This window comes from Rhynchophorus ferrugineus, unplaced genomic scaffold (assembly GCF_030347505.1).
Source record: "Rhynchophorus ferrugineus isolate W39M unplaced genomic scaffold, kcgeb_rfMv2 rfM1, whole genome shotgun sequence".
Classification (NCBI taxonomy): domain Eukaryota; kingdom Metazoa; phylum Arthropoda; class Insecta; order Coleoptera; family Curculionidae; genus Rhynchophorus; species Rhynchophorus ferrugineus.
The window spans coordinates 69,569,439-69,595,174 of record NW_027472580.1 but is presented as its reverse complement, the minus strand read 5'-3'; the positions used below and the strand labels follow the sequence as shown (position 1 = coordinate 69,595,174).

At 30.6% G+C, this 25,736-nt stretch overlaps 2 protein-coding genes across 4 annotated transcripts in view; one reads left to right on the top strand and one right to left on the bottom strand.

The window, feature by feature from the left end:
* Positions 1-25,736, top strand: part of Ypel (Yippee-like) — a 229,224-nt gene that overhangs the window by 194,067 nt on the left and 9,421 nt on the right. For all 3 annotated transcript variants that reach the window (XM_076393843.1, XM_076393842.1, XM_076393841.1), the window contains exons 4-5: positions 22,798-22,841; positions 22,915-23,023. In XM_076393843.1, the coding sequence (XP_076249958.1) occupies positions 22,798-22,841; positions 22,915-23,023 (153 nt within the window). The remainder of the gene's footprint in view (positions 1-22,797; positions 22,842-22,914; positions 23,024-25,736) is intronic.
* Positions 8,731-20,624, bottom strand: Mos (proto-oncogene serine/threonine-protein kinase mos). Its single transcript, XM_076409238.1, has 5 exons — positions 20,427-20,624; positions 15,423-15,685; positions 12,338-12,729; positions 9,588-9,740; positions 8,731-9,539 (listed from the first exon to the last, which is right to left on the bottom strand). Exons 1-5 carry the CDS (start codon positions 20,555-20,557, stop codon positions 9,393-9,395), a joined length of 1,086 nt encoding a protein of 361 aa, XP_076265353.1. The 5' UTR covers positions 20,558-20,624; the 3' UTR covers positions 8,731-9,392.

Here is a 25,736-nt window from a genome sequence, read left to right as displayed (position 1 = left end):
GCGCTGTCAAAACAAGATTCTTCGATTGATTACCAATGCCTACCGCTATGTAAGCAATGAAGAACTGCACGATGACCTGGAAATCAAATGGATTTGCGAAGTTGTGCAGGATTTCGCCTTGAAACACGAAAGAAGATTACTAAATCATTCTAACGTGGAAGCAATACAACTGCTGGACAGCGCACAGGATGTCAGGAGACTGAAACGAACAAAACCATACGAACTTGTGTGAACATTTAGTGTGTATTGTTAGTGTAAACTATAGCTATAAGTTAATAATTAATAAATAATTATAATTTTATAATTGAGGAATACATACTGATGTATTTTCTCGTACTCGTCTTGCTTGTTAATTAATCCAAGCACATAGGAAAAGTAGTAATAAATTAATTGTAATAATAATAATTAAGATTGTACTAAGCGTATCTAATAAAGATGTTATAAAAAAATATTTCTATTGACTTCTCAATTTACTTGAATAGATATTTTGCTTGTTTGTAGTAACATTTACATTAGTTATTTTTTTCTCGTTTTTCTGCTGAATATGTGTTTATCTTATTTTAGTGATTGATTCATTCCCATTATATATATAATTCTGTTATGGTATATTAAATTATATCTTTTAATCAACAATATATTTTCCGATTCTGTCCATTTTCATTCGCCACGCGCTCGCGCGTTATGCGTCCATCGGCAGTATAATTTGACCTCAGTGCCGAAAGTATTAAAACCTAGACTGGACGAATCTGCATTAGGAATATTTTATTTTTGTAATAAAAAAAACGTAGTCGGCTTATATAGTAAGCATTTGATCCCAGATCGACAGCGAACGTGTTAACTATGAAATTCACTGTTTAGGCAATAGTATCCCTATTTATAACCTTCACACCTTAGAATATTTTTATTTTGAGAATTAACATATGCACCAATATAAAGAAACAACGAATTTCCCACAAACTGATAAAAATGTACAATACAAAGAATATAAAACTTGCATTTTATCACTTGTATCTCGCTAAAAGTAGAGCGAATCGGTACTTTTTAACTGACTTCGAAAAAGGAGGAGGTTCTATGTCTAACCAAGCCAGGATCTGATAGGTGGAGGGGAGAGATGTACAAAGTTTTCAAATATTTTTTGATTTGAATATTGGTGAGCTGATGTGACGGAAAATCGGACAATAATGTTTTGTTGTTCTAGTTTAGTTAGAACATTTGTTAAATCACCTAGGCTAGGTAGCGGACTCCGGGGCCTGAAGCGCTCCGTATTTTCAATCATTGTATCTTTATTCCTATTTTTCCTCATACGAACTGCACCTTTACTTGGCCTACCCGTTGTAATATTAAATAAAATAACTGCGTAATTTATTCAGTAAATATCTAACACTAAAAACAGAAAAATAAAATATTTTTAACAATAAAATTGAACTGACTTCAAAAAATAAATAAGGAACTCACTAAAAATTTTAAAATAATCAGACTTCAAACTGATCAGTTAGTAGTAGTTAAACTAATATTGTAAATTGATAAATAGGTTTAGGTAGGTATTAAGCTAAATTGTGTGTATATAGTAGAATATAAAATATTTGTAGTAGATAAGTTAAATAAGGTTTTTGCTTATTTTTATTTAGTTATTACAGCGATTATTTTGGACATATCTTATTTTAAAATGTTTTTTTTTCTCTGATTTATATTCCTATTTTGTTCCTTATTTATTTTTTGTCGGTTCAATTTTTTTGTTAAAAATATTTTATTCATAAGTATTTTAATTTTTGGGCAAAACTACTAAATTAACCTGTCTAGCGACATTTAAATTTTTCGTCAAAAAGATAAGAATTCACCAAAATCCGAAGTAAGTACTCGATTAACCATAATATTCTAAATACTAATTATAATAACGAGTCATTTTGATAATAATACAATAATTCATATTTTTATAATTCTGACATTGAATTTCTCTTCATCCAATATTTTTTATCTAAAAAATACGTCGATTTCACTTAATAAACCCTTTGTTAGTTTTTTCCAGTTTACACGCGACTTCAGGAAAAGTTAAAACTTATTTTGCTATGGTCATGAGATGTCTTTTCGAGAAATAGCAGTTGTGCCAATTCTAATTGGACTTCTCACTTGGCAACTTCCGTTTCTGTTTGTCCAGGTCAAGGGAAACGAATTTACTTCGACAAAACTTTTCAGACAATTGCTACGTTTACCATCAGAGACTGTTTTATTTTTCTGTTAGTTTCATTGTTATGCTCGTTTCGAAGTAAGAACAGAAGATAAAACCAATTAGTATGTATTTACAGAAAGTCGCATTTTAATGTCATTACATGGAATCTTATTAATATAATTTACGGTTCGAAGAGAGCTTTGCCGCTATTTTGCTATGCTGCTAGCTAATTTTACTTTTAAAATGACTGTAAATAAATATTGACGGTGTTTTTTACAAACTTGAGACTTTTGTAAAAACTTATTTACATTATTGTTTGCCGAGATGTATTTTCATGATGACTAGTCAATACTTCCTTTCATATTCTGACATTTAAATTTTACGTAGGAAGGACGATGCCTCTTTTAACACTTTTCCTTAGTTTGCTCGATCAGAAGTACTTAACTACGATTTTCCTAGTCTTTCAATTAGTATTTTACAAAAAAAAATTATAAGAGCTGTTTAGTTTTTGTGACGTAATATTTATAATTTTGGGCGTACTGAATACTGAGGACTCCCTTTTTGTCATAGGACGATACGTTTGTTAATAATTGAAGTAACTATGATAAACGAGTAATTATATTAAAACAAAAGATAATAAACTTGAGAAATTTTATTTTATTTACATTTTCATTAATATACCTTCACTAACACACAGTAAAACCTTTTTGTTGTCTCAGAGAGACTCCTCTTTGTATATTTTCACTTGTAGGAACAATCTGAAAGGTCTCTCTGAAACGTCTAATATTAGTATATCATTCGGACATTTTTGCCGCATTTTCATTAGTATCTCCATCTCTTTAGTGTCCTGGTGAAATCGTTCATCTTGCTCTTTACTCAAACCACCTCCCAAATTTTCCGGGAAGTAGTCAAGGTGGGAATGAAGAAAATATACTGTTACGACTCATTAGCAACTTAAAGCTTGAAATTAGCATTCTTTTGACGATTTGTTTGTAGTTAAGATCTTTATGATTAACTAAATATGTCGCCATCATCAACGTTAAGCTCCCTTGGCTGCCAACTCTTTTTGGTTCAATGATTTGCTCGGTCTCTGCTATCCCATGGACACAAAAAGCAAGAAAATTTGAAATAAAATTCCTAATTTTTATCATAAGTTTGAATTTTCCAAAAAATTCTGACGTTCTGGAAAGGTTTCCATATTTTCGTTTCATAGAAATCAGTGGTGCATCCAACATACAACCATCAATACTCAAACAGATTTTTTGTTGCAGACTTGTGTTATTTACTCATTTAAATGAGGCTTTTATTTAGAATAAGTATAATATAATATGACTTTCTTTAACTTTTTCGCATCTTTCTGGCAATGGCGATTCAATCATCGATCCATTTTCGCACTTCTTCATCATTCCAAACCAGCGTCAATATGGGTTTTAGTAATTAGTGAAGAAATTTTGAGCGTTACATAATTAGTATTGGAATACATTAAATAATTAAATGGAGAGCTAGTATTTTATTTAGAGAAATGTTAAGAATTAGGTTAGGTTGTATTAATACTTCCTATTTTGCCAATAGATGTCGCTGTCTACCTGGCATAGTCATAAAATATACAAATACTTTACGCTTAATTCTTTGGGTATATCTAATGTGATGATTTGATTCAGTTTGGCCTTCAAACTGTTGTTATTCATCATACTTTAAATTAACTTTCTTCATCTAAATCTGTATATGCTTCTATACCATCTGCAAATTTCTCCAATCTAAAAAATAAATAAAACCCACCAATCCAATATCCACACCAAAATTATTACTTTTTAGGATGCAATAACTTATTCTAGAATCATAACATACAAACAAAAATATTTCTCAACGCCACTCAGAGGTATTAGCTGAAATTTTAATTTAGCAGAACCTGTAATAAAGGTTTAATTATATTGTGTACAATTATTATCCTATTCATGAATTGACAGTATATGATGGAATTATATTATCATAATAAAATTAATAATAATAACGGTTTGGGAAAATGTGTGTAAGAGCAAATTATTCATTTATTTCGCCAGTTCTCGACGTTCTAGTTTCTCGCCAGTTGGTAAGTCTTACAAATTGCAAACAAATTAATTCTTCATCGCGGGATGTTTATCGGGCGAAATCCATGGCTGAGGTGCGTAGCTCACGATTCACATTAACCATTGGGTAAGCAATGCTAACAGCGGTGTAAATTTGGGCATAATCAATATAATTTAATAGCCGATATAATCGAAAAATTCGTTTTAAATAATGGAATGATAATTCGATTATATATACAACACGTAATACGCTTGAGATTATTTTTAGACATTGTATAGGTATATATAGTCGATCCAAAGTTACTATGTGTCCACGTCATCTCAGTTTATAATGTTTTAAACCGGTGCAATGTTGCCGCATTAACTCTGAGTTTTAGTTTTTTTTTTCTTTGACCTATAACAAAATTCTAATCAAAATAAAATAATGAACCAAAAATATTATGAAATATAATTTAGTTTAAAATTATAGTACATCTAATGCATATATTAACGAAGGACTTAAACTACAGTTAATTATACAACCACAATAGTTTATAGGTTAGAGTTGTTTTATTATATTTACTGTTTTATTGAACTCTTCCACGCCACCCATGAAGTAGAGTTTTCTAGGAGCGCTTTTTTATGTAGTGGTAGCCCTGGAGGCCTAATCCACCTAATTAACAATTGTATATCCAAGTAATGTATTTTACTTTCGTTAGAGAGCATATTTACCTTTTTACGTTTAGTTCCTGTGTTCTTCGATGGTGTGTTTCCTTGTCAAGTCACTTTGATATGACTGTATTTTTTTTGTTTCTTCTATTACTACCTGTGTACACCATTCTTAATAAAGTTAATCACTGACTTCTCCCTATTGTATTTTACCATATATACAAAACAGTTAGTATTCATCCTCTCCTCATTCTAAACTAATGCTCATGTGTAATTCTGAATAATAACACACATATTTATGCACATAAATCGTTTACACTCTACTATACAACTGTCTACAGTTATTGTATATTAATTATATACTCACCTTTAGTTTTTTTCACTTTCATCACCCTGTCTTGGATATTGTCAGTATTGAATAATAATCCCACATTCAGAAAGTTTAATTCAGGTGAATAATTAAACTGTTAATTTCCAATCTATCTAATATTTGTTCACAATTTCATCTTTGTCAATTTCATTCAAACCAAACGTGTTACTAACCATTCGAACATAACAATTCTAAGAGCAAGAACAATATATCTGCAATGAATTATTAATAAATGTTATGACTAAGAATACCTAATCAATTACTATTCCAACGCTATTTGATCTCTAATAGAGCTAACATCAAGCTGATCTCGATTCGTCACCCGCTTTGTGTGAGGACCGCTTCTTTTCAATGAATCCAAGATTATATTTTTAATTTTTAGAGATATTATAATAACCGTGCCAATACTAATATTCAGTGCAGCTGCAACACGCTAAAAAATACTTTCAATAAAAACCGTTGCCACTTAATATTTAACAGTAAAAATGTTTACCTTCCTAACGCATTTTACTGTCAAGATGGGGGCCTCCATTATTTGGTTCCTGTCCGAAGTAACTGATTAAAGACGCAATCTGGTCTGTCTGGCTTCGTCATTTTCTATCAAGGTAATAATAAACAAAACAAGCAAAATGTTAAAACAACGTTTGCCAGTTTATAACCTCTAGTTGTTATATTATAACTGATATTTTGAAACATTTGACGACCGAACGACTTTTGCAGGCTCATTCATTTATGTGTTCGAACGTATCAGACAACATTGTATCTCTTTTTAACTGGAATAAAATGAGAAGGAAAACATTGTCTGATTCTAAAACGTATTTACAAATTGCGACAGGCAATACATTAAATATAGTGTTGGTAACTATCGACTGAAATCGACTATTGACTGTTTATTAATTGACTACTTTTTACTATCGACTGTTTCAGTCGCTATTTTTGGTTCGACTGGTTTTACTACCTTTTGCCAGTAACTGTTTTCAGTCGCTATTTTCGGTCGGACTGATTTTGTTTCTATTTACTATCAACTATTTTAGTCGTGTATTTTTAGTTACTATTTTTGATTCTACTAGTTTCATTCGATTGATTTTTAACGTTCTAGCTCTGTCGTCCTAGCCTCAACGCTGACAAAAATGTACCCATTTTATGCTCACGTAGATTTATATGTAATATATATAGTTTTATGATTTTTTTGGTAGTTTGCTTGTATATAACAATGCATTGTATATTAATATAGCAGCATTTTGGAACGTTATTTTTCAAGATTGTTAATATAATAGGGTAAAAAGATTAAAACTGTGACTGACAAATAGCAAAATACTCAAAAGTATACTGTGTACTGTTTTTATGGCAATAATATTTCCGTTCAATAATAAATAAAGCATTTACTATATTTAAAAAAGCTCTAGTAGTTATTGTGCGATCATTTTTAATTATGTCATGAATTAGTTTTTTTTCTGTGATTAGGTATATGTTTAATTTTTATTAGGTATTTATGCACAAAACACAGAGGAACACAAACACAATTCTCAAACAAAAATAAAAAAATTTCGGAAGTTCGGAAACAAAAATAAGCCACGGGAGACCAAATCTGGAGAATACAGTGAATGGGACAGTTCGTAGCCCACTTCAACCATTTTGGCCGTGGCAGGTGGTGAGGTGTGAGCCGGGGCATTGTTATGGTGGAAAAGCATTTTTTCTTCGCCAAATGAGGACGATTTTTTCTGCAATTCGGTTTCCAATCGGCCCAATAATTTGGCATAATATAGTCTTGTGACTTTCTGAGTCCGAAAAGAGTGAAAACTGTGGCTATCACCTTTCCGGGCGTTAGGACAATCTTCTTCTTCTTCAGAGCATGTTCACCAGGTAAAGTCCATTGTTTCGACTATTCCTTGATCTCTGTTATGTACTAGTGGATCCATCTATTCGTCGACGGTCACGAAATGACGTAGCAACTCCTTCGGATTGCGCTTAAACAGCGTCAACCACTGCTCTGAAGCGCGGCACCCAAAATTTCATGCAGGATATGACCCATGGGCCAGTTCTTTTAGGGTGCATCATTATCCATCATTATGATTTATCCCAGCTATTTCGCGCACTTACAATCGGCAGTCTGCTGATACGAGATCATGTTATCGTCCGTGGTAACCGTTTTCGGGGCTTTGATCCCTTGCAACTACAAGAATCGAATCAACGACCAATATTGTATTTTTTTTCATTGTTCTAAAATCCGCAGAGACGCCTCGCCATAGTGACACTTATCGGACCGCCCCCGTACATCTCACGCAAAACTTTATCACAGATTTTAATTTTAACTCATAATAAAAAATTAAATTTTAGTTTTTAGCTACTTTTTAGCTTTTATTGTTGTAGGCATTACAGATTGTTTATTAATTTTCCAGTTGTTGGTTTTGTTAAGTTTTAATTTGTTTTAGTCGTAATTTCGTTAATTTGTTTTATTAAATTATATTTTCAGTAAGATATAATTAGCTAAAAATTATGTACACTATTTTGACGACATTTTGGCAGAATCTCATCCGCCATCTTCATGTCTTACTTTCATCTGTGCTACTCCTCACTAGATGAGTTCGTAAATTTATATATTTAAAAATATATATATATAATATATATATATATATATATATATATATATATATATATATATTCACTATATATTCACTATTTCTTTTATTAATTATATCTTACATTGGATATGCTTAATACAATCTTAATTTACAAATTAATGTATTACTACTGTTCTGTTGTACTTGAACTAATATACAAGCAAGATGTGTACAGGATTAATATATCAGTATGTATTTCCCAAATTAAAATAAAACTAATCTACTTCAGTTAAAGTTAAGAATACCCTTATACACTAAACAAGTTCGTGTCGTTTGGTTGGTTTGTTTCGCTTCAATTGTCTGTATGGTCAGCAGCTCTATTGCTCGATGTGATCTTTCAACCTTATTTCATGTTTTAAGGCGAAATCTTGGATCACTTCGTGTATACATTTGATTTCGATGTCATCGTGCAGCTCTTTATTGGTTACGTAGCGATAAGCATTGGTAATTAATCATAGAATTTTGTTTTGGGTTCGATGGATTACTAGTTGATTTGATCTCTTAGCGGAATCCCATAGGCCCAAATTGGCTTTGTGATTAACTGATAGACCAATCTCTTTAATTTAAGTCAAGTTGATATTATCTTCCGACTAACTAATACAGTTGCTTGAACGTGGGTCTAATCTGTTCTGCTTTTTCTCTAAAATAATGTTTCCAGTTTAACCTACCATCGTGATATAGTCCGAGGTATTTGGCTGATTTTTCTTGAGGAATCGGGAATCCGTTAAGTGATATATTTAGGTTTTTATCATTTCGCACGCAAAATTATCATGTACAGATTTTTTCACTGTAAGACTCTTTCATACTTCATACTTCACAAAACACATCACCAAGATCATCCGAATCAAACTATATCGGCCGTTTTATTCGATATATTTCGTTGATAATCGAACAACATTAACTTCAAGTAAGTACGAATATCACAAAACAAATTATTCAGCATATACAAGGTTATATTATTAAAAGAAATAGGCAAAATTTATAATAATTCAAATAACGCTAACATAAGTTAAATAATAGGAAAGCTAAATAACAACTTGATTATTTTAACAAGTTGAAATATTGAATATTTTTTACATTAACTTTTTTATACAAAAATGCCCTAATTGCCCTAAATGCCCTAATTGATAGTTATAAAATATTATATATATGATAAAATACAAATTTTTAGATTAATAGTGAATGTACCGCTATATTAAAGTAAATGCTTACAGCCAAGCTTTGATAGATTCTAAAAAAACGTATGCATGGTGATAATAGTAAAATAATTGATAAGAGGTATATTTACATACATAGTTTTACCATTAGCTTTTTACATTAAAATATTACGTTAAATAACAATGAAAAATTCACCACTAAAATATTTTGCTTATATACCTTGCAAAAACAATCTCATAAAAACATATATTCGAAAAATAACTTACATAAAAATAATATAGTTAATAAATAAAATGCATAAGAAAAACAATATAACATAAAGAACATACTTATGATAAATAATAACAACAAAAAGAAAACTATTACAGCTGGACGCATTCTAAATCCTTCAGGATGTCGGCGGTGTTTGGCCTTAAATTGGGATCTGCGTTCCAACACTTCGTAAATATATTTGTAAACAGTTCTGAACTATTTTCATTATACGTCGGCCTCGTGTTATATTTTGCCACCTAAAATGAGCTGATGAATAAAAGAAAACCAGTCATGCATGTTTTTACGTTATAAATAATGCTTTCTTTACTGTCGAATGCTGCGTAAGGTGCTTTTCTGTATTTTATTTGCCAAAATATCACCCCTAACGAATAAATATCACTTTTCTTGGACGGGTCATTACCTAATAAAATTTCTGGCGCTGTATATATTATTGTTCCCTAAAAGTAAATGACATTATCTATTGAAACAACACAAAGTTCAGTATACTGATACATTATTAAACTGCGCTAAATTAAAAAGTGACTTGTGGAAGGAACAATGTCATACGAGGGTAATATAAAAAAATCTTAAAATTCATTTTAAATGGATTAACCCCTAAGGAAACAAATAATAATAAAATAAAGCCAACTTTATTTTAAATTTACAGACTTTCATCCGTTCTTAAACCGGAAAAAAAAATTGAGAAAGCCGTAGATGAATATTATCACAGCCTTCCATACTCTCACTTCCGAATACTGATATTAGAGAAACAATGGATCAAATGTTTTGATATCGAGGCAGATTATATAGAAATATTTTATAATTTTGTATCTAAAGATCTTCTAAAGTGTTTTGTCAGTTATTAGGCTTGAACTTTTCAAATTACCATCGTATATTTTATTGTAATTAAAATATTTCAATATTATATGAGACAAGCCACTGCAAAAACAATTCTAAATAATTTTCCATGATAAGTTTAACATTATATTTCCATAACAATAAAACCAAAATTAAATGATTATATTAAATTTAATTTGCAAATTCAAAGAATGCAACAAAATGCCAAAATCACTAAGAGTGAAACAAAACACATTCGGCTCATCTCACATTTCAAAAAGGATTTTTTAAGTATTTTTTGTCAAAACAGGATATAATAACTGTCTATCGGAAAGCCACTAATTAGATGGGATACCAAAATTGGATAATCGTTGCAATAGTATATTGAAGTTGAAGGAAATTATGCTGAAAAATAAACTTATTTTTAACTACAACTTTAACTTCCGTTTTTTTAGATCCAATGTACAGTTAAATCAACTTAAAATTTGACAAAACATGTATTATAAAACCCATTTTGGACTGACCTGACTTATATTTTCATTATAACCCGCAACAAACCAACAACAATTGAATAATATATTAAACTTTTGCTGTAGCAGTAATTTTATCACCAGAAAAAGTTATTCATACTATAAGGATTTGGGAAATAGTAGACTGATGACTGATATATTAATCCTGTGCTCGCCTTGTTTGTTTTAATGCAAACACAACAAAGCAGTAGTAATAAACTATTTTGTAAATTAAGATTATACAAGTATATCTTTTGTAAGATGTAATTAATAAAAAATATTATAAATTTCTTATTATATTCTAATGTCTTATTGTATTTACCCGAGAAATATAATTTTGTATACTTCATACAAATGAAAAATGGAACTGAATTGAGATGACTTATTCATTATTCACTAATGTATTTTAAGAGAAAGTTAGAATTTAGAGACTTTAGATATATTGAACGCCATAAAATTATTAAACTTTTTATTGGCGACATAACTTCTATGCTATTTTTATTATTAAGTTATCAAGAAATTATATTTAGGACACACCAAGTTGAAGGCAATTAGAACTGAACAAAAGATTTTTAAAACAAAAGAAGACTATAACGGCTTCTGTGTTCAGTTCACCAAATTTTATGTGTGATTTCTGGTCATATTTCGAATTCAAGAAACATACTCGAAACATACTGTTAAATCTTATTTTAGTAGTATTATCTAAAAGCCAATCAATTATCAAGTGACGTAAGAATATCAGCTCAATATAAATTTGCCAATGCCATTTTATCTGATAATATAAAATATTCTGTTCTTTTAAAAATTAAGTATTAAATTCAACAATTAAATAAATCGGAATTTTTTCTATAATATGTAAAGTAATTACTAAATATACTCTTACATAAGGACTATGAAATAATATTGATGTACTTATTGATTATGGAAAAAGCAATTTAGGGTTTGATTGTTTTTTCGATACAAAACAATTTGAAACAATTCTCTAATGTCCGCAATTAATGCGATTGAAGCGGGTGATTTAAAAAATGGGAAAAAGCATTCTCGAAAAAAAAATCGATATTTTTGGCCGATATTTTTTAGAAAATATATCGATATTATTTTAGCCGATACTTTTTGATATTTCTCAAAATAAATTAAATATAATTTTTAATAAACCTTTGAAATTGATACTTAATTTTAAAGGTTTGGTGAATTTTAAAGGTCCATGAAAAATATATCTTTTTGGGCTAATATTTCACTATTTTTATTTTTTCTTAAAGACATCGATGTTTTTTTCGATGGCCAACACCCCTAACCGCACACATCTTTAACGACTTTGCAGAAATTGAAATATATTGGCTGATGCGTCCACTGTAAACGCCGTTCGAAAACAATTTATTCTAGTCTCTAAAACTGTCTTAATCAATAGCTTCAAAAGAGACTAGCTAGCTTCGAAAGTCACTTGATTCAGTTTTTTGTACAGAAATCTCAGAAATTCTACAGTAACGAATTTATGATATGACCAGAGAAATGGCAAAAGGTAATCGATCAAAACGATACGAATAAATTTGGTTGTGAATGTGAAAAAAAAAACAAAATGTGCCTTTTTGCCAACCCATCATATCGCATCAGACACTTCTCAATTACTATATATTATTCGCCCAATATTTTCCATAAACTTTTACTTTTAATAATTATTTATTATTTTCATGGAGTTAACAATATCTTACGTTATATTTAAAATTTTCTATGCTGCGAGCAATTTTTATTGAATTTCCAAAATCGCATATTTTAAAGCAGTTACTACTATCCATAAGAATATTTTTTGGTTTCAAGTCCAAGTGTAAAATTCCAAGCCTATGACAGTAATCTAATCCTGTCGTGACATCAATTGCGCACTTTTTCAAGATTTTTTTGTCGTTTTTTTCCTTAAAGTTATCCAAAAACTCCTGTAAATTCATACAATTTGGAATATACTCCATGATAATTAGATTGTAAGTGGTGAATTCCGCATTCTCGATTATATCCAACGTCTTTACAATGTTGCGGTGATTTAAAACCAGTGCATTGCTTTCATTATTTGTGGTTTCTTTAGTAACTATTTTTACAGCAACTTTTTCACCTAAAATAAAAAATTACTTATATAATCTATGCAAAATTATTTGGTACATACGTCATCTAAATTTGTGATGTCAAAAAGGCGATTTGTTACCGTATCAACTCTGAGTTTTAGTGCAGTTTGGCTTTGACATACAAGAAAATTCTAATCTAAATAAAATAATTAAACTAAAATACTGTTATCAAATATAATTTATTTTAATATTATGGTAATACATATAGTATGAAAGGACTTAAAACTACAATTAAGTACACCGTTATAATAAATTGTAGGTTAGAGTTACAGTTCTAGGCGCGTTTGTAGTTGTATCCCCTGGAGGCCTAATCACCTAATTAACAATTGTATATATTAACAAAAGTAATATATTTTACTTTCATTATAGAGCATATTTAAATTTTACGCTTAGTTATTATGTCCTTCGGTACAGTGATTCCTTGCAAAACCATTTTGATATCACTGTATTTCTGTTTAGTTTATTCTGCTAATTTAATCACAGCATTTCAGAAAATATCTATGTCTCATCTAAACATATCTATACATAAATTGAAATAAGTCTTCCGTCATTATATGCTTTCAAAAATTCTGAAGTATTCTTTTAAAAACAATATCCGGAAGTTCCATTTGACCTCTTCGATACTTTTCAAATCAACGGTTTCTTTCGAAATAATTGTATTAAAATACTATTTACTGCTTTTATACATTTCATATATTTAATCTCTGATAGAGGTAACATCTAATCTTGATTCGTCAGTCGCTTCGTATGAGGACGGTTTTTTTTTCGGCGAATTAAAGATTTTTCGTATTATTGAAAGCATAGAATTTTTGATTGATGATTTTTAATTTTTTGAGATCATGTCCATATTCAGTGCAACTGCAACACGCTAAAAAAGATTTTCAATAAAAATCGCAGCAAATTAATATTTAACGGTAAAAATGCTTATCTCTCTAACGAATTTTACTGCCAAGAGCCCCCATTAACTCGTTCATAACCAGCGCTTTGAAATTTATCAAAACAAGCAGAGCATTAAAATAACGTTTGCCGGTTTATAACCTCTTATCACTATTGTTTTGAATAATTTTGCGTACGTTTGACAACCAGACGACTTTGAGACACGTTACACTTGTCAGACAGCATTGTGTCACTTTTTAACTAGAATAAAATGAGAAGGAAAATATTGTCTGATTCTAAAATGAATTTATAAATTGCGACAGGCAATACATTAAACATGTTGATGACGTATGTACAAAAAAACTATGGATAGACTATATGTAACAAATTAGCTGAAAAGTAATCGACTGTAAATGACAAAATAAAGAATGAACATAGTATAATAAGGGTCCAGATATTTTTAAACTAATCTCGAACTTCCATAGCTTAACAGTTAAAAGTGTTACATCTCAATTCAAATAATATAAGCAAGAATTTTGGATTAAATAAACAATTGTTTTTAATACACCCAAGATTTATCTCACCTTTTCCATCTAAAATTAATTGGGGCCAACTAAATTTTGTTTCAATTCATTACCCTCTGATATCGTTTCACCCCTTATGTGAATTTATAACTCTTCGGTATCGGTAGCTTAAAGTAAATTATGTCGTCATCATGATTCTGCATGACTTCTTCATAAAATGTCGCCACTGTTGTGAATTGGCCGCAACCATTCTAACCTTGGACAATGTTAGACTCCCAACTGTTCATATCGCTGTCTCTTATTTTTATCCACGATTTTTGAAGCTTTCGCTCATTACGTCTTTTATATAAAAGGTCGATTTTGCCATAGAAATCTGAAAAAAAATTCATTCGCGATTCATTCAACAGGCATATCTAAACGATTATATTCCCCATTTGTCTTCAACGGTGTACTGATTAACACATCTTAATCGAATAACTATTTATAATACGCTCTCGGTTATAAACATATGCCTTAATTAAACCTTGCATTTACCAGATCAGATAGCCGTTATTCTAGTTTTCATCCTAATATTTCCTCTTTTCCGTTTTGCTCTCCTCAGTTGTCATTACTTTAGTCTTTTTTATTAATTCTAAAGCCATATGTCTGTGTCCGCCTAAACGGAATGTCAAAATTCTTTTTAAAAAATTGGCACAACTGTCCTCTATATATCCGCTTGGTGTTTATAATTTTAGATTGTTACAAGTTCTTCAACCAAAAACTCAACGGACTCCACCAAAAAAAATATTTCCACCTAATATGGTTCCAGCCTACTTCTTTATTTTTTCAACACTCAAAGTACCACTCTAAAGCACCCGTTTTCAGGTGATAGAGATAAAAGAGTATTCAAGAGTCAGTTCCGGAAATATTTAAACATATGTTAACAATTATGTTGGCATAATTTTTTTAATATCGAAGGGGAGTCTATTTTGAAGGCGATTTAATAACTTTAGATAAATAAGAAACATCTTATATTTTATTAACCAAATTCTGGTACCTTTTTGACATAATGAATGTATTTCATTTGTACGCCTGTTCTCAAAGGTCCAAAATTAAAAACAATGACAAAAATTATACTATTTAAATAATATTATTAATGATTAAGCACATATCTTGATTATACTAAAAGAAAATATGTTGAATTGATAGTACGTGAAGGAAATAATGAACAATATTTACTCGACTTGGATCGAATACTTTTCAGCCACTGTGTTGATTTCTATATATGCTCTAATATTAGTTACCTTTATATGTTCCTCGAAAAACAGTACCGAAAGTACCTCTACCCAAAACCGTGGTACTTTTTTTCAGCTTTTCTAAGCCACTCTCAAATAAAACCCGTTTATTCGGAGTGTTTAATTCGATACTACGACCATAGCTCGAATCTTCTTTGATATTTCCGTTGTTATCTAATTTCGATTCAAAAGCTTTACGAAACGTAATGGGAACTTTTAAAAATCTGTCTTCGCCCGAGACAAATTCTAATTTTCTAACCGCCCCACGTTTGCTAAAAATTCAACATAAACAATGATATGTTGTTATTTCAAATTAATACAGTACTGTGTATATGCGTTTATTACTTAAAGATAACTTAAAATAGAACAAAATTGCAAAATTTATTTATTTGTTTAAACCCATCAGCCTCTTGGGCTATTTAGGGTGAGTTACAATGCGTTATGAAACATTAGGTGCTATAAAAACATCAACAATATACAATATTGCATAACAAATTATAAATAATGTAATATATACACTATAAAATATATCAACTACATAATAATAAATGATTGTTACAAGTGTTGAAATATGTTTGCGGTCTTTAGGTAACCGATCAGCAGATTCAGCTGCTCAGGTTGGGCCAATTGCTCCATTATTATCGGCATCTTCAGTTGTCTCCTTAGATCCTCATGCTTTTAACAGTCCAATAGGAAGTGTCTGATGCTAAGTTGAATCTGGCACAAATCGCATAAGTGTGGGCTTTGTCCCTTCAGCAAATATTCATGTGTCAATCTACAGTGCTCAATTCGTAGTCGTCCAAGGATGCTTGACTTATGTCTCCTGATGTTATTATAATATATAGATTGATATGAGAAGATATTTTTATGAGAAGGTCCCATTCTAATTGGGTCATTTGCCTATTTAAGCCCTTCATATAAACTATGGCATCTTTTTTGCTGAACAGTTCATTTAACCTGATTGACTCCTCTTCCCTACTTGCCAGGTGGTCGGCTCTTTCATTACCAGATATTCTTATGGGAGGGGACCCAAAAGTATGTTATTCTTACATCTCTAAATTGTAGCTTTGTCTGTATCTCTCTGATGGATATGACCAGAGGGTGGATTGTCCTTACCGAACTTAGGCTCTCTAAGGAACTCATAGAATCCGATACTATTAGTGTCGATTCGCTAATCTGTGATTCTTCCAAGGCAGATAGGGCCATATAGATAACCAGCAGCTCCGCGGTGAAAACGATAGTCAATGATGGAAGCCAAAAGTGCCTCTCGAGTAGACAAAATAGTAAAATCTGTCTTCTATCTGTCATATAAGGTTGAAAAAAAAATATCAGTCTTGCCTAATATACTAATGATGTTAATAGATAACTTAAACCATACTGTATCTATAAAATTGTGATATATGAGATATATTAAAACTTATTACTCCTTGAAAATGGTGATTCCAGAAGATCGTATTTATCATATTTTGCATTTTTATTTCTGAATAAGGAAAAATACTGCGCGGGCTCATCGAAAATTGTGTGGTGTTTACGGTAATGAATGAATGCCAATGTCAAAATTGGTTTGATCATTGTCATTGTCGTTGAGTTGGTCGAATTTGACCATAGAGTAATATATAGAGTGTTAACTTAATAAAAATAATGTCAGAATTGTCTTGCGTGGTCTCAGCAGGAAAGCTGAGGACATAATTTCACTACATTTCATTGGTTAGTTTAAGTATTACAATGACAGGCACCTGTAAAGAAAATATTTTATTAGAAAAGCATTTCATTGATTGAAGATTTCATACGATTTCAACCTCTGACATCACATTCTACCGACGAATTAAATTTCAAATAAAGCCTAAATGTAATTTTTGAAAATAATTTATTAAAATAAAATTCTATATAAATACAAATATTATAAAATATCTGTTGAGATGCGGGAGAGAAAACAAGGTTGTAAATTAAATACAATTTGTTTTCTCTCTTCTTTGAGTAAATTAATACCCAAAGACGAGTTATTTAATTGATAATAAAGAATACATATATACATTTAAAAGATATTAATTAATACGTCATGGGAAAAGGATTATGATTCAAATCGCATGTACTTACTATTAACGAAAAGTGTAGATTGGCTAATGTAGACAGGAATTAATACTCATTTCAATTGTTTCTTCTTCAATCATTTCAATATCTTCCTCGAACAATTCAATAACTTCTTCTGCAAACAATTCAATACTTTCTCAGCAATACTTTATTCTTCTCATTTTCCAACTCTTTCCCTCCGTGTTTATGCAAGTTACTGTCATACTGTGTTCTATTTTTTTTTGTTTTTTTTATGCCTGATTTACCAGCTGAAAAGGTTTCCAAAAAATGAATCCTGAAAAATTTATAAGGGGGATTGCCCGTGAAGGCGCTTTATTTTGGGGTATGAGAACCTTTGGCGGCATGAAGAACCGCTTTTGGGGGAATAGTCTTCGGGGTTACCTGATTGGCAACTGAAGCTTTTCCACTAGTTCCAGCCTGATAAACCGATACCAAGTGTTAGATCCATATAATATGACAGGTCTGATAAGCAGCTTGTAAAGCAAAACTTTAACCATCGGAGACAATTTACTTTTTCTGCAGATGAGAGGGTTAAGCACTGCGACGACACCGTAGCCTTTGGAGATTGCTTAATTTATCTGTGATGACCATAGGAATCTACGGTCAAAGATGAGGCCGAGATATGTGGCTTTTTGTCGCCACGGGATTGAGACTTTTTCCACTCTCAGCTGGTAGGCGCGGATGTCTCTCTGATTGTGAAAGAGTATGGCCTGGGTTTTTTTGAAGGTTGATTTGCAACCTCCAGAAATTTAACCATTGGACTATGGCATTTAATTGAATTTGAAGTTTTCTCTGAGCGGCATTTACAGAACGGGAACTGGTGAAGAAAGCTGTGTCATCCGCGTATTGGGCGGTTTCCATATCTTTCTTCATTGGAATGTCTGACATGAAGAGGTTGAATAATGCTGAGGCTAATGAGGAACCTTGGGGGACTCCTGCTTTGACTGATTTAGGACTGGAGAGTGTATGATCTTTACTTGAAAGGATCTATCCAACAAAAAGGATTGTGGTGTGCAAAAAGGTGTTCTCGTTGTGGATGCACGGTGTTTTATCGCTGAAGCTCCTCCATCGGGTTCTTGGTGGTGGTAGACAAGGCTGGTCCAAGAAACCCTTTTTTGTACCCCGATTCGCTGAGAATATCTGGGTGGGAAACACTCTTCCAGCAGGAACTTTTCACGCTGATAAAACATATGCGTTTCGGACCCAAAAATTCCACGATTTCGGGTCTTCTTGATATTTAGGGTTAGGCGCCATAAAGAGTCCTCTAGCAGGTCTAACATCCGACATGTTTCGTCTAGCCTCGGTACCTGAACCCTCGTTATCCGAAACACTGGACAACGAGCTAATGGGAATCATCCTTGTTGAACACGTCTGTCTACAAATAGCGTAACTTACATTTTATATGGCTGTCCCAACCATTCATAAGAAATTTGCGTCGCAACATACTCCCCACCTCACCATTAGGTTAAAAATAATAACAATTCTATTCCCAATCTTAACTACACAGTTTTTCCCAAACTTATATGAATAATTATGTCGCAATAATATCAAAAAGATAAAATATGATGTTTATAATGAATACATATAAAGTATATAAATAAAAAAAACTAAATACGTCATAAATATAACAACTTTTTAGTTTTTTAGTGCTATCAATTTAAATAAGATGTATTAAAGTGTCTATCTTTGTATTCCCTCATACCGAAAGCAGAGCAGCACAGCTGAAAGCCTGTGTCTGTTAATATTTAACTTTCGTTTTTTTTTACGTTCAACACAATGTATTGAGCCAGGTTATAATTATTTTTACAATGTTGTTGTGGAAATTGTATGATATATATCAGAATTAAACAAACATATCAAAAAAGTAATGCTTTAAAGAACAGCAACGAAAAATTAAAATGTATGGTATATATCAAAATTACTGCTGTGCTCTTATTATGCTAAAGGCGAGTTAAGAGACAGCTTAAGAATCTATTAACAATACAATAAAACAATCATGAGATAATCTCTTGTCTATAAAATCAATATCATCTTGGTCTACAAATTAAGTATCTTAACTAATATACATTTGTTTCAAGTAAATGAACCTCCTCAAAATAATTATGTTTTTAATTCATGGCACTTCACAAACAACTTTTAAAGTGTAACAAAAACTTTTCATGTAGTATAATCATATTTATATTCAATGTAATTTAACCATCGCCCAATTTGGACACATTTTGGTTCTAAAGTGAAGCTAATATTTTCATTATTTCTTCTGTTGTATTCCTGTAAATAACAATATATTTGAATACCAATGCTCTATATAAATAATTGTATACGTACCAGATAAAAGGAATGGTAAGCCCCACACACATCCTTAACCCAGCCAACTTGGGTTGCTTCTTCCAAGGAAAACTACGTCTGATTTTTTAATTCTGCACATATACTGGATACACAACACTTTTGAGAATAAAGATACATTATTATCAAATAATGATTATTATTAGGGCACAAAAATGCTTATCGCACTCAATGTCAGACACAAAGAAATGGCGTCATAAACAAACCATAGGAACAAACAATTGCAAAATGAGCCAATCAAATGCCTTTGTAGGGAAATTCAAATGAACCAATCAAAAAAGTAGTCTCAGAGCCAGCAATGGTTGGACCACGCAAAACATTTTCTCGGTTTCGCCTATTTAACTAAAAACCTATATATATATACTCTATGAATCTGACCAAACCTTTAATTGGACTCTCTACTGTCAAAGCGATAAAAAAACTCTTTCCCCAATCCATTATTTAAAATTTAGAAAATTATATTTAAATAATAATTTATATTTAAAATATATACTATACATGATACAATTTGTAATTTAAAAAAGCATAAACACAATTTAATAATAACAATATCACAAAAATTAAAATGCTAGCACCTACCCTACATTTTCTTTATTACAGTATGTATTTTTTTCGCCATTTGGAGTTCGCAATAAAGGTTTCGGCGAAATAAGTGGTGACAAGAATTTGGGAGATAACAAACTGGTGACGTTTTTTAACGAGTTAGCCATTACCTGCCGTGCGCTAACAACAGACTAATCACAATAAAATACACAAATTGACTAAATTCGAATAAAAATAGACGGGTTTTTATGGCTTCAATTTTGTTTATAGAACCTTTGCAGGAATGTGTTTACGATATATCGCTCTCTCTTTCTATTTACTGCTGGTTTATTTTAATTTCATATAAATCAACATACGCTTTGATTTATGTAGAGGTACTTTTAATTCTTTTACTATTTTATGTGGAGTCTTTATTTATATCTTTATTTTATGTGTATGTGAAGTTGGAACCATTGCACTAATAATCTGCTCATATTTTTAACAGACTTCAAAAAAGGAGGAGGTTCTATGTTCGGCTGATATTATATATGATATATTTTCTTTAATATATGCTCGCCGATATCTCCGAAGGAGTGCACTTCCTATGTGGTCCCATTGGAACCAAGTCAGGATATGATGGGGAAGGGGCAAATCGAGCAAAAACCTCAAATTTCAATTTCAAGTCAAGGTCAATTTCCTCAATTTCAGAGTAAAAGTCATTCAGGTTGCTTTTTAAGCACTAACTATAGCATATAAGACTTCGTAGAAATATTGCAAACAACTGCTTTTATGGTGTAATGGTTAGAGTGTTTAACTCCCAAACGTTGTTGTTCTAAGTTAGTTAGAGCATTTGTCAAATCACCTAGGCTAGGTAGCGGACATAGGTAGGACATCAATCATTGTTTCTTTGCACCTTTACTTGACCTACCCATTGTAATATTAAATAAAATAACTGTGTAATTTCTTGAGTAAATATTTAACAATAAAAAGAGAAAAATTAACTATTTTTAACAAAAAGTTGAACCGACTTAAAAAATAAATAAGGAACTCACTAAAAATTTAAAAATAATCAAATTTATATTTTTAACAGAAGAAAAACATTTTAAAATAAAATAAAATTGGAGCTACAAATTAGATTTGTTTTGTTTGTAATTTAATATTGTGTAATGTCACAAAATTATATTATTTTTGGATTGTTTGGGCTCGGTACTGACTTCAAAGTAATCAGTTGGTAGTAGTTAAAATAATATTGTAAATAGATAAATAGCTTTAGGGTAGGTATTAAGTTAAAATGTGTGTATACAATAGAATATAAAATGCGTGTAGTAGATAGGTTAAATAAGATTTTTGTTAATTTTTATTTAGTTATTACGATTGTTATGTACATATTTTATTTTAAAATGTTTTTTTTGTGTTAAAAATCTAAGTTTGATTATTTTTTACTTTTTAGTGAATTCCTTATTTATTTTTTGAAGTCGAAGTCGGTTCAATTTTTTTGTTAAAAATATTTTTAGTGATATATTTTGGATATGTTGATATGGCATCTATATTTTCTACATAAAAAGATTCCGGTTCAGTAATTATTCTTCGTTTAGTTGGAACTTATTTCCAAAATTGCCTTTTATATGAATAGTCGAGCATAAAATAACATATTCAAATATAAATTTTACAGAAATAATATATGCAGATTTCACAGGTCTGCAAAAAAAAGCTGTTATATTGAGCTGTTGTTAAAGCTTGTTATTTAAGTATTTACAACTGATTTCTATGTACTTTGGCAAGCTGAAACCGAAAAAAAATCCCAAACTATAAACAAATAGTCAAAATAATGCTAAAGGCATTTCAAGCTTTTCTTCCCACAAGCGAAAATGTAAAAAAGAGAAACCTCACTGAAAATAAAAAAATTTTAGTTCGAGCTAGTGAACGTATATTAGATAAAAAAATGTATTGTTAATGATAAATAAAATAATATTTTTCAAGTCTCGCTTAACACAGTTAAACTCGTTTAACATAGTTAAAAGAATTGCCAAGAAACATGTCGTCCTTGACAAAAAAGATGTCATTTTCGGATTTAGTGCACCCAAAAACTTAAAGATTACGCCATAAAGCTTAAACAGCTCTTAAAATTTTTTTGCAGCCCTGTGTTGTACATACATACTCATAACATCATAAATTTTAATATAAGGAACATTTAAAAGGAGTGAAGCATTCGATAGCTTGTATTATTCATTCTTAGTCAAACTGCAAAAAATGAATTGAAAATTAAAAAAGTGAATTAAAATTTCACGAAGATTAAACCATATATATTAAATTATTAATAACATATAAATATCCACTAATATATGTTATAAATGTACATTTAACTGCTTATAATACTAATTAATTATTTCGTTTAACGAGGTGATTTATTTTTTCTGTTTCGTTTCAGTCATTCCAGGGTTCTCAAGGCCGAGCTTACCTATTTAATTCCGTGTAAGTATTATAACTCACGTGCCGCGACCTGTTTATAAAAACAAGAAAATTATTCTATATTTCGTTTTTATAGAGTCAATGTTGGGTGTGGACCAGCGGAAGAGCGGGTCCTACTGACGGGTCTACATGCTGTAGCTGACATATACTGCGAATGCTGCAAAACGACCCTAGGATGGAAATATGTAAGAATTAATGTTACATTTTCTTCATAAGAATGTATACGAGGGTTAAGCTACAATGATTTAAAATAGATTTTATATTTGATTGAAAATTTATATAGACTAGTAATCACCCTGTGGTCGAAATTCGACCACAATGTAATATATTAATTATGTTTCTCTCATAATAATAACTTTCAACATAGAGTAAAAGGTCTAATTTAAAAACTATATGTTACTTAAACTTGTTTTCACAGTATTTTCAATATAAGATCGGAAATGTATGTGAGAATGGAGGGTGGGCAGGTGGTTTTTATAATAAAACTACTGGATTTTACTATGGTTTATTCGAGAAGCCAGTTCAGAAGCTCATTCAATTGCCCTTGAATTAGGACTCTATTTCTTGGAATATTCAAAGGAGGCCGCATCCCACCTACTTACGGCCAATAAACGGCGTATGCTCACATGTATTTGATACATAACATTAATTAAAGTAATAAATGTCTGTATATTAAAATATATGCAAACTATCTCAAGAACTCACTCACTAACGTTTTTTAAATTGCATTTAATTACATCTAATTTCCATTAACTTTCAATAATTAACAAAGTAGTAATAAGTTTAAATTACTGCGCCACTGAACATTTTAACAAAATAACATCAGAACTGTAACAATCTCAAAGTCAAATATAAGTATACATGATATTTCGTTACTTTTATGCTATAACTGAAGTAATACATATTTTTATATTAAAACAGAGAACATATAAATAAAATAATTTTGAAATTGATATTTAACTTTGGCATGTATATTAAAACAATAACGAATACAATTAAGTAACTTATTTTTTACAATTTGGTTATATATATATATATTAATAGAATGTATTTTAAAGGTCTTAGGAAGGTTAAAACTATTAGATTAGTTGGGTCTATAAAGTAAATAATAAAAATAATTGATACAAGATTCAAAGAGTAAAATGTCATAATGTCACATATCTTATTGCATTATTCATTAAACACCTTAATATTTATCAATGCTTATCAATGCAAAATATTTACAGATCTGTAACTGTTAATAATTTATAATCTCTTCTATTGGTCCTATGTGTTCCATCTGTGCAAATTATATAGTTAGTTTCATTTTAACTCCTGCGTATTTTCATTAATGTATTCATCTAGTTCTTATCTTTTATCCATATTTCTCACGTAAATTTCATGTAATTTTACAAAAACGATAAATACACCAGGCCGATTAAAATAATAATTCGTTTACCTAAATTTTTCAATAAAATTGAATTGTTCCTTGCTTATTCATTTAACCCTTCTATCCCGCCCATGCAGAATAACTTATCTTCAGTTTGTCCTCTATGAAACTATTTTGTAACTATTAATATTCTGTGCAATATTCATTGTAACTTTTGATGCACAAATTAACGTGTTTATTACCTGCAATATTCGATTAGTGTTTTGTTAAGAAATACATTTACTAATGAAAGCTAAAATTAATCAGAGGTCAATACCACTAAAATTTACAAAAAAATCTTAACAATATTTAGAATTACCTTTAGTACAATGATATACCATGTCTCCAGAATCATATCTATTAATAACAGTCCTTAAGCAAGAACATTTTTTCTTTTCTTTCTTCAAATTAAATCAAAAGCTGATTTCGAAAATCTAAATATCTTGTAAGCAAAGAAAACAGTTGTTTTTGTAATTCTATTATCTATAAAATTTTTCACATATGTTAGGTTTTTCTTTCATAACTGTGTATACCTTCCGATAAAGCGGACATATTAAATTTTGTTCTCTGCAGAAAATATAAAATATAATTTAATGTGATGATAATTATTCTTACAACAAAACGGAAATAAACGAAAGTAACACAAAATCTTAAATAACACTGCTTAAAATTAAATAACTTCGTTTAATAATGTTTTAGTCACTCACTTTTCGTTTTAATATCGTTTCAAATATAAGGATTAACGAACATTATCCTTTATTTTATTTTATAAACTTAAAATAAAACCTTTGGCTCTAGCGAGATCTTAGTACGTTGTTGGCAAGCCAAACTCTTCGCCCGCAGGGCTACCCACAGGGTTTTTTAACAGGTTAATTGAAAAGTCCCCAGCCTGACATATGGCGTTAATAGAATTAAATCCATATGTTTTTTAGTTAGCCCTAACCCTCAAAAGGTGCTTGTACAAATTTGACAGCTGTTGCATCATTTGTTTGTGAATTACAGCATTTTGAGTGAAGCAACTTTTGTTATTGTGAAAAAAATGGATAAAACGAATTTCGGTTGTTGATAAAATATTGCTTTTTGAATGGAAAAAATACAGTTGAAGCAAAAACTTGGCTTGATGCCGAGTTTCCGGACACTGTCCCAGGAAAATCAACCATTGGTATGCTAAGTTTAGACGGGGTGAAAACAGCACCTAAGACGGTGAACGCAGTGGATGCCCAAAAGAGGTTGTTACCGACGAAAACATTTAAAAAATCCACAAAATGATTTGGAATGACCGTAAATTGAAATTGAATGAAATAGCAGACACTCTGAAGATATCAACTGAACATGTACATCATATCATTCACGAATATTTGGGTATGAGAAAGCTCTGTGCCAAAAACAACAACGAGTTGATGATTCGGAGCAGTGTTTGAAAGTGATTGATCAAGCGTAATAAACCTGAGTTTTTGCATCGATATATGACGATGGATGAAACATGGCTC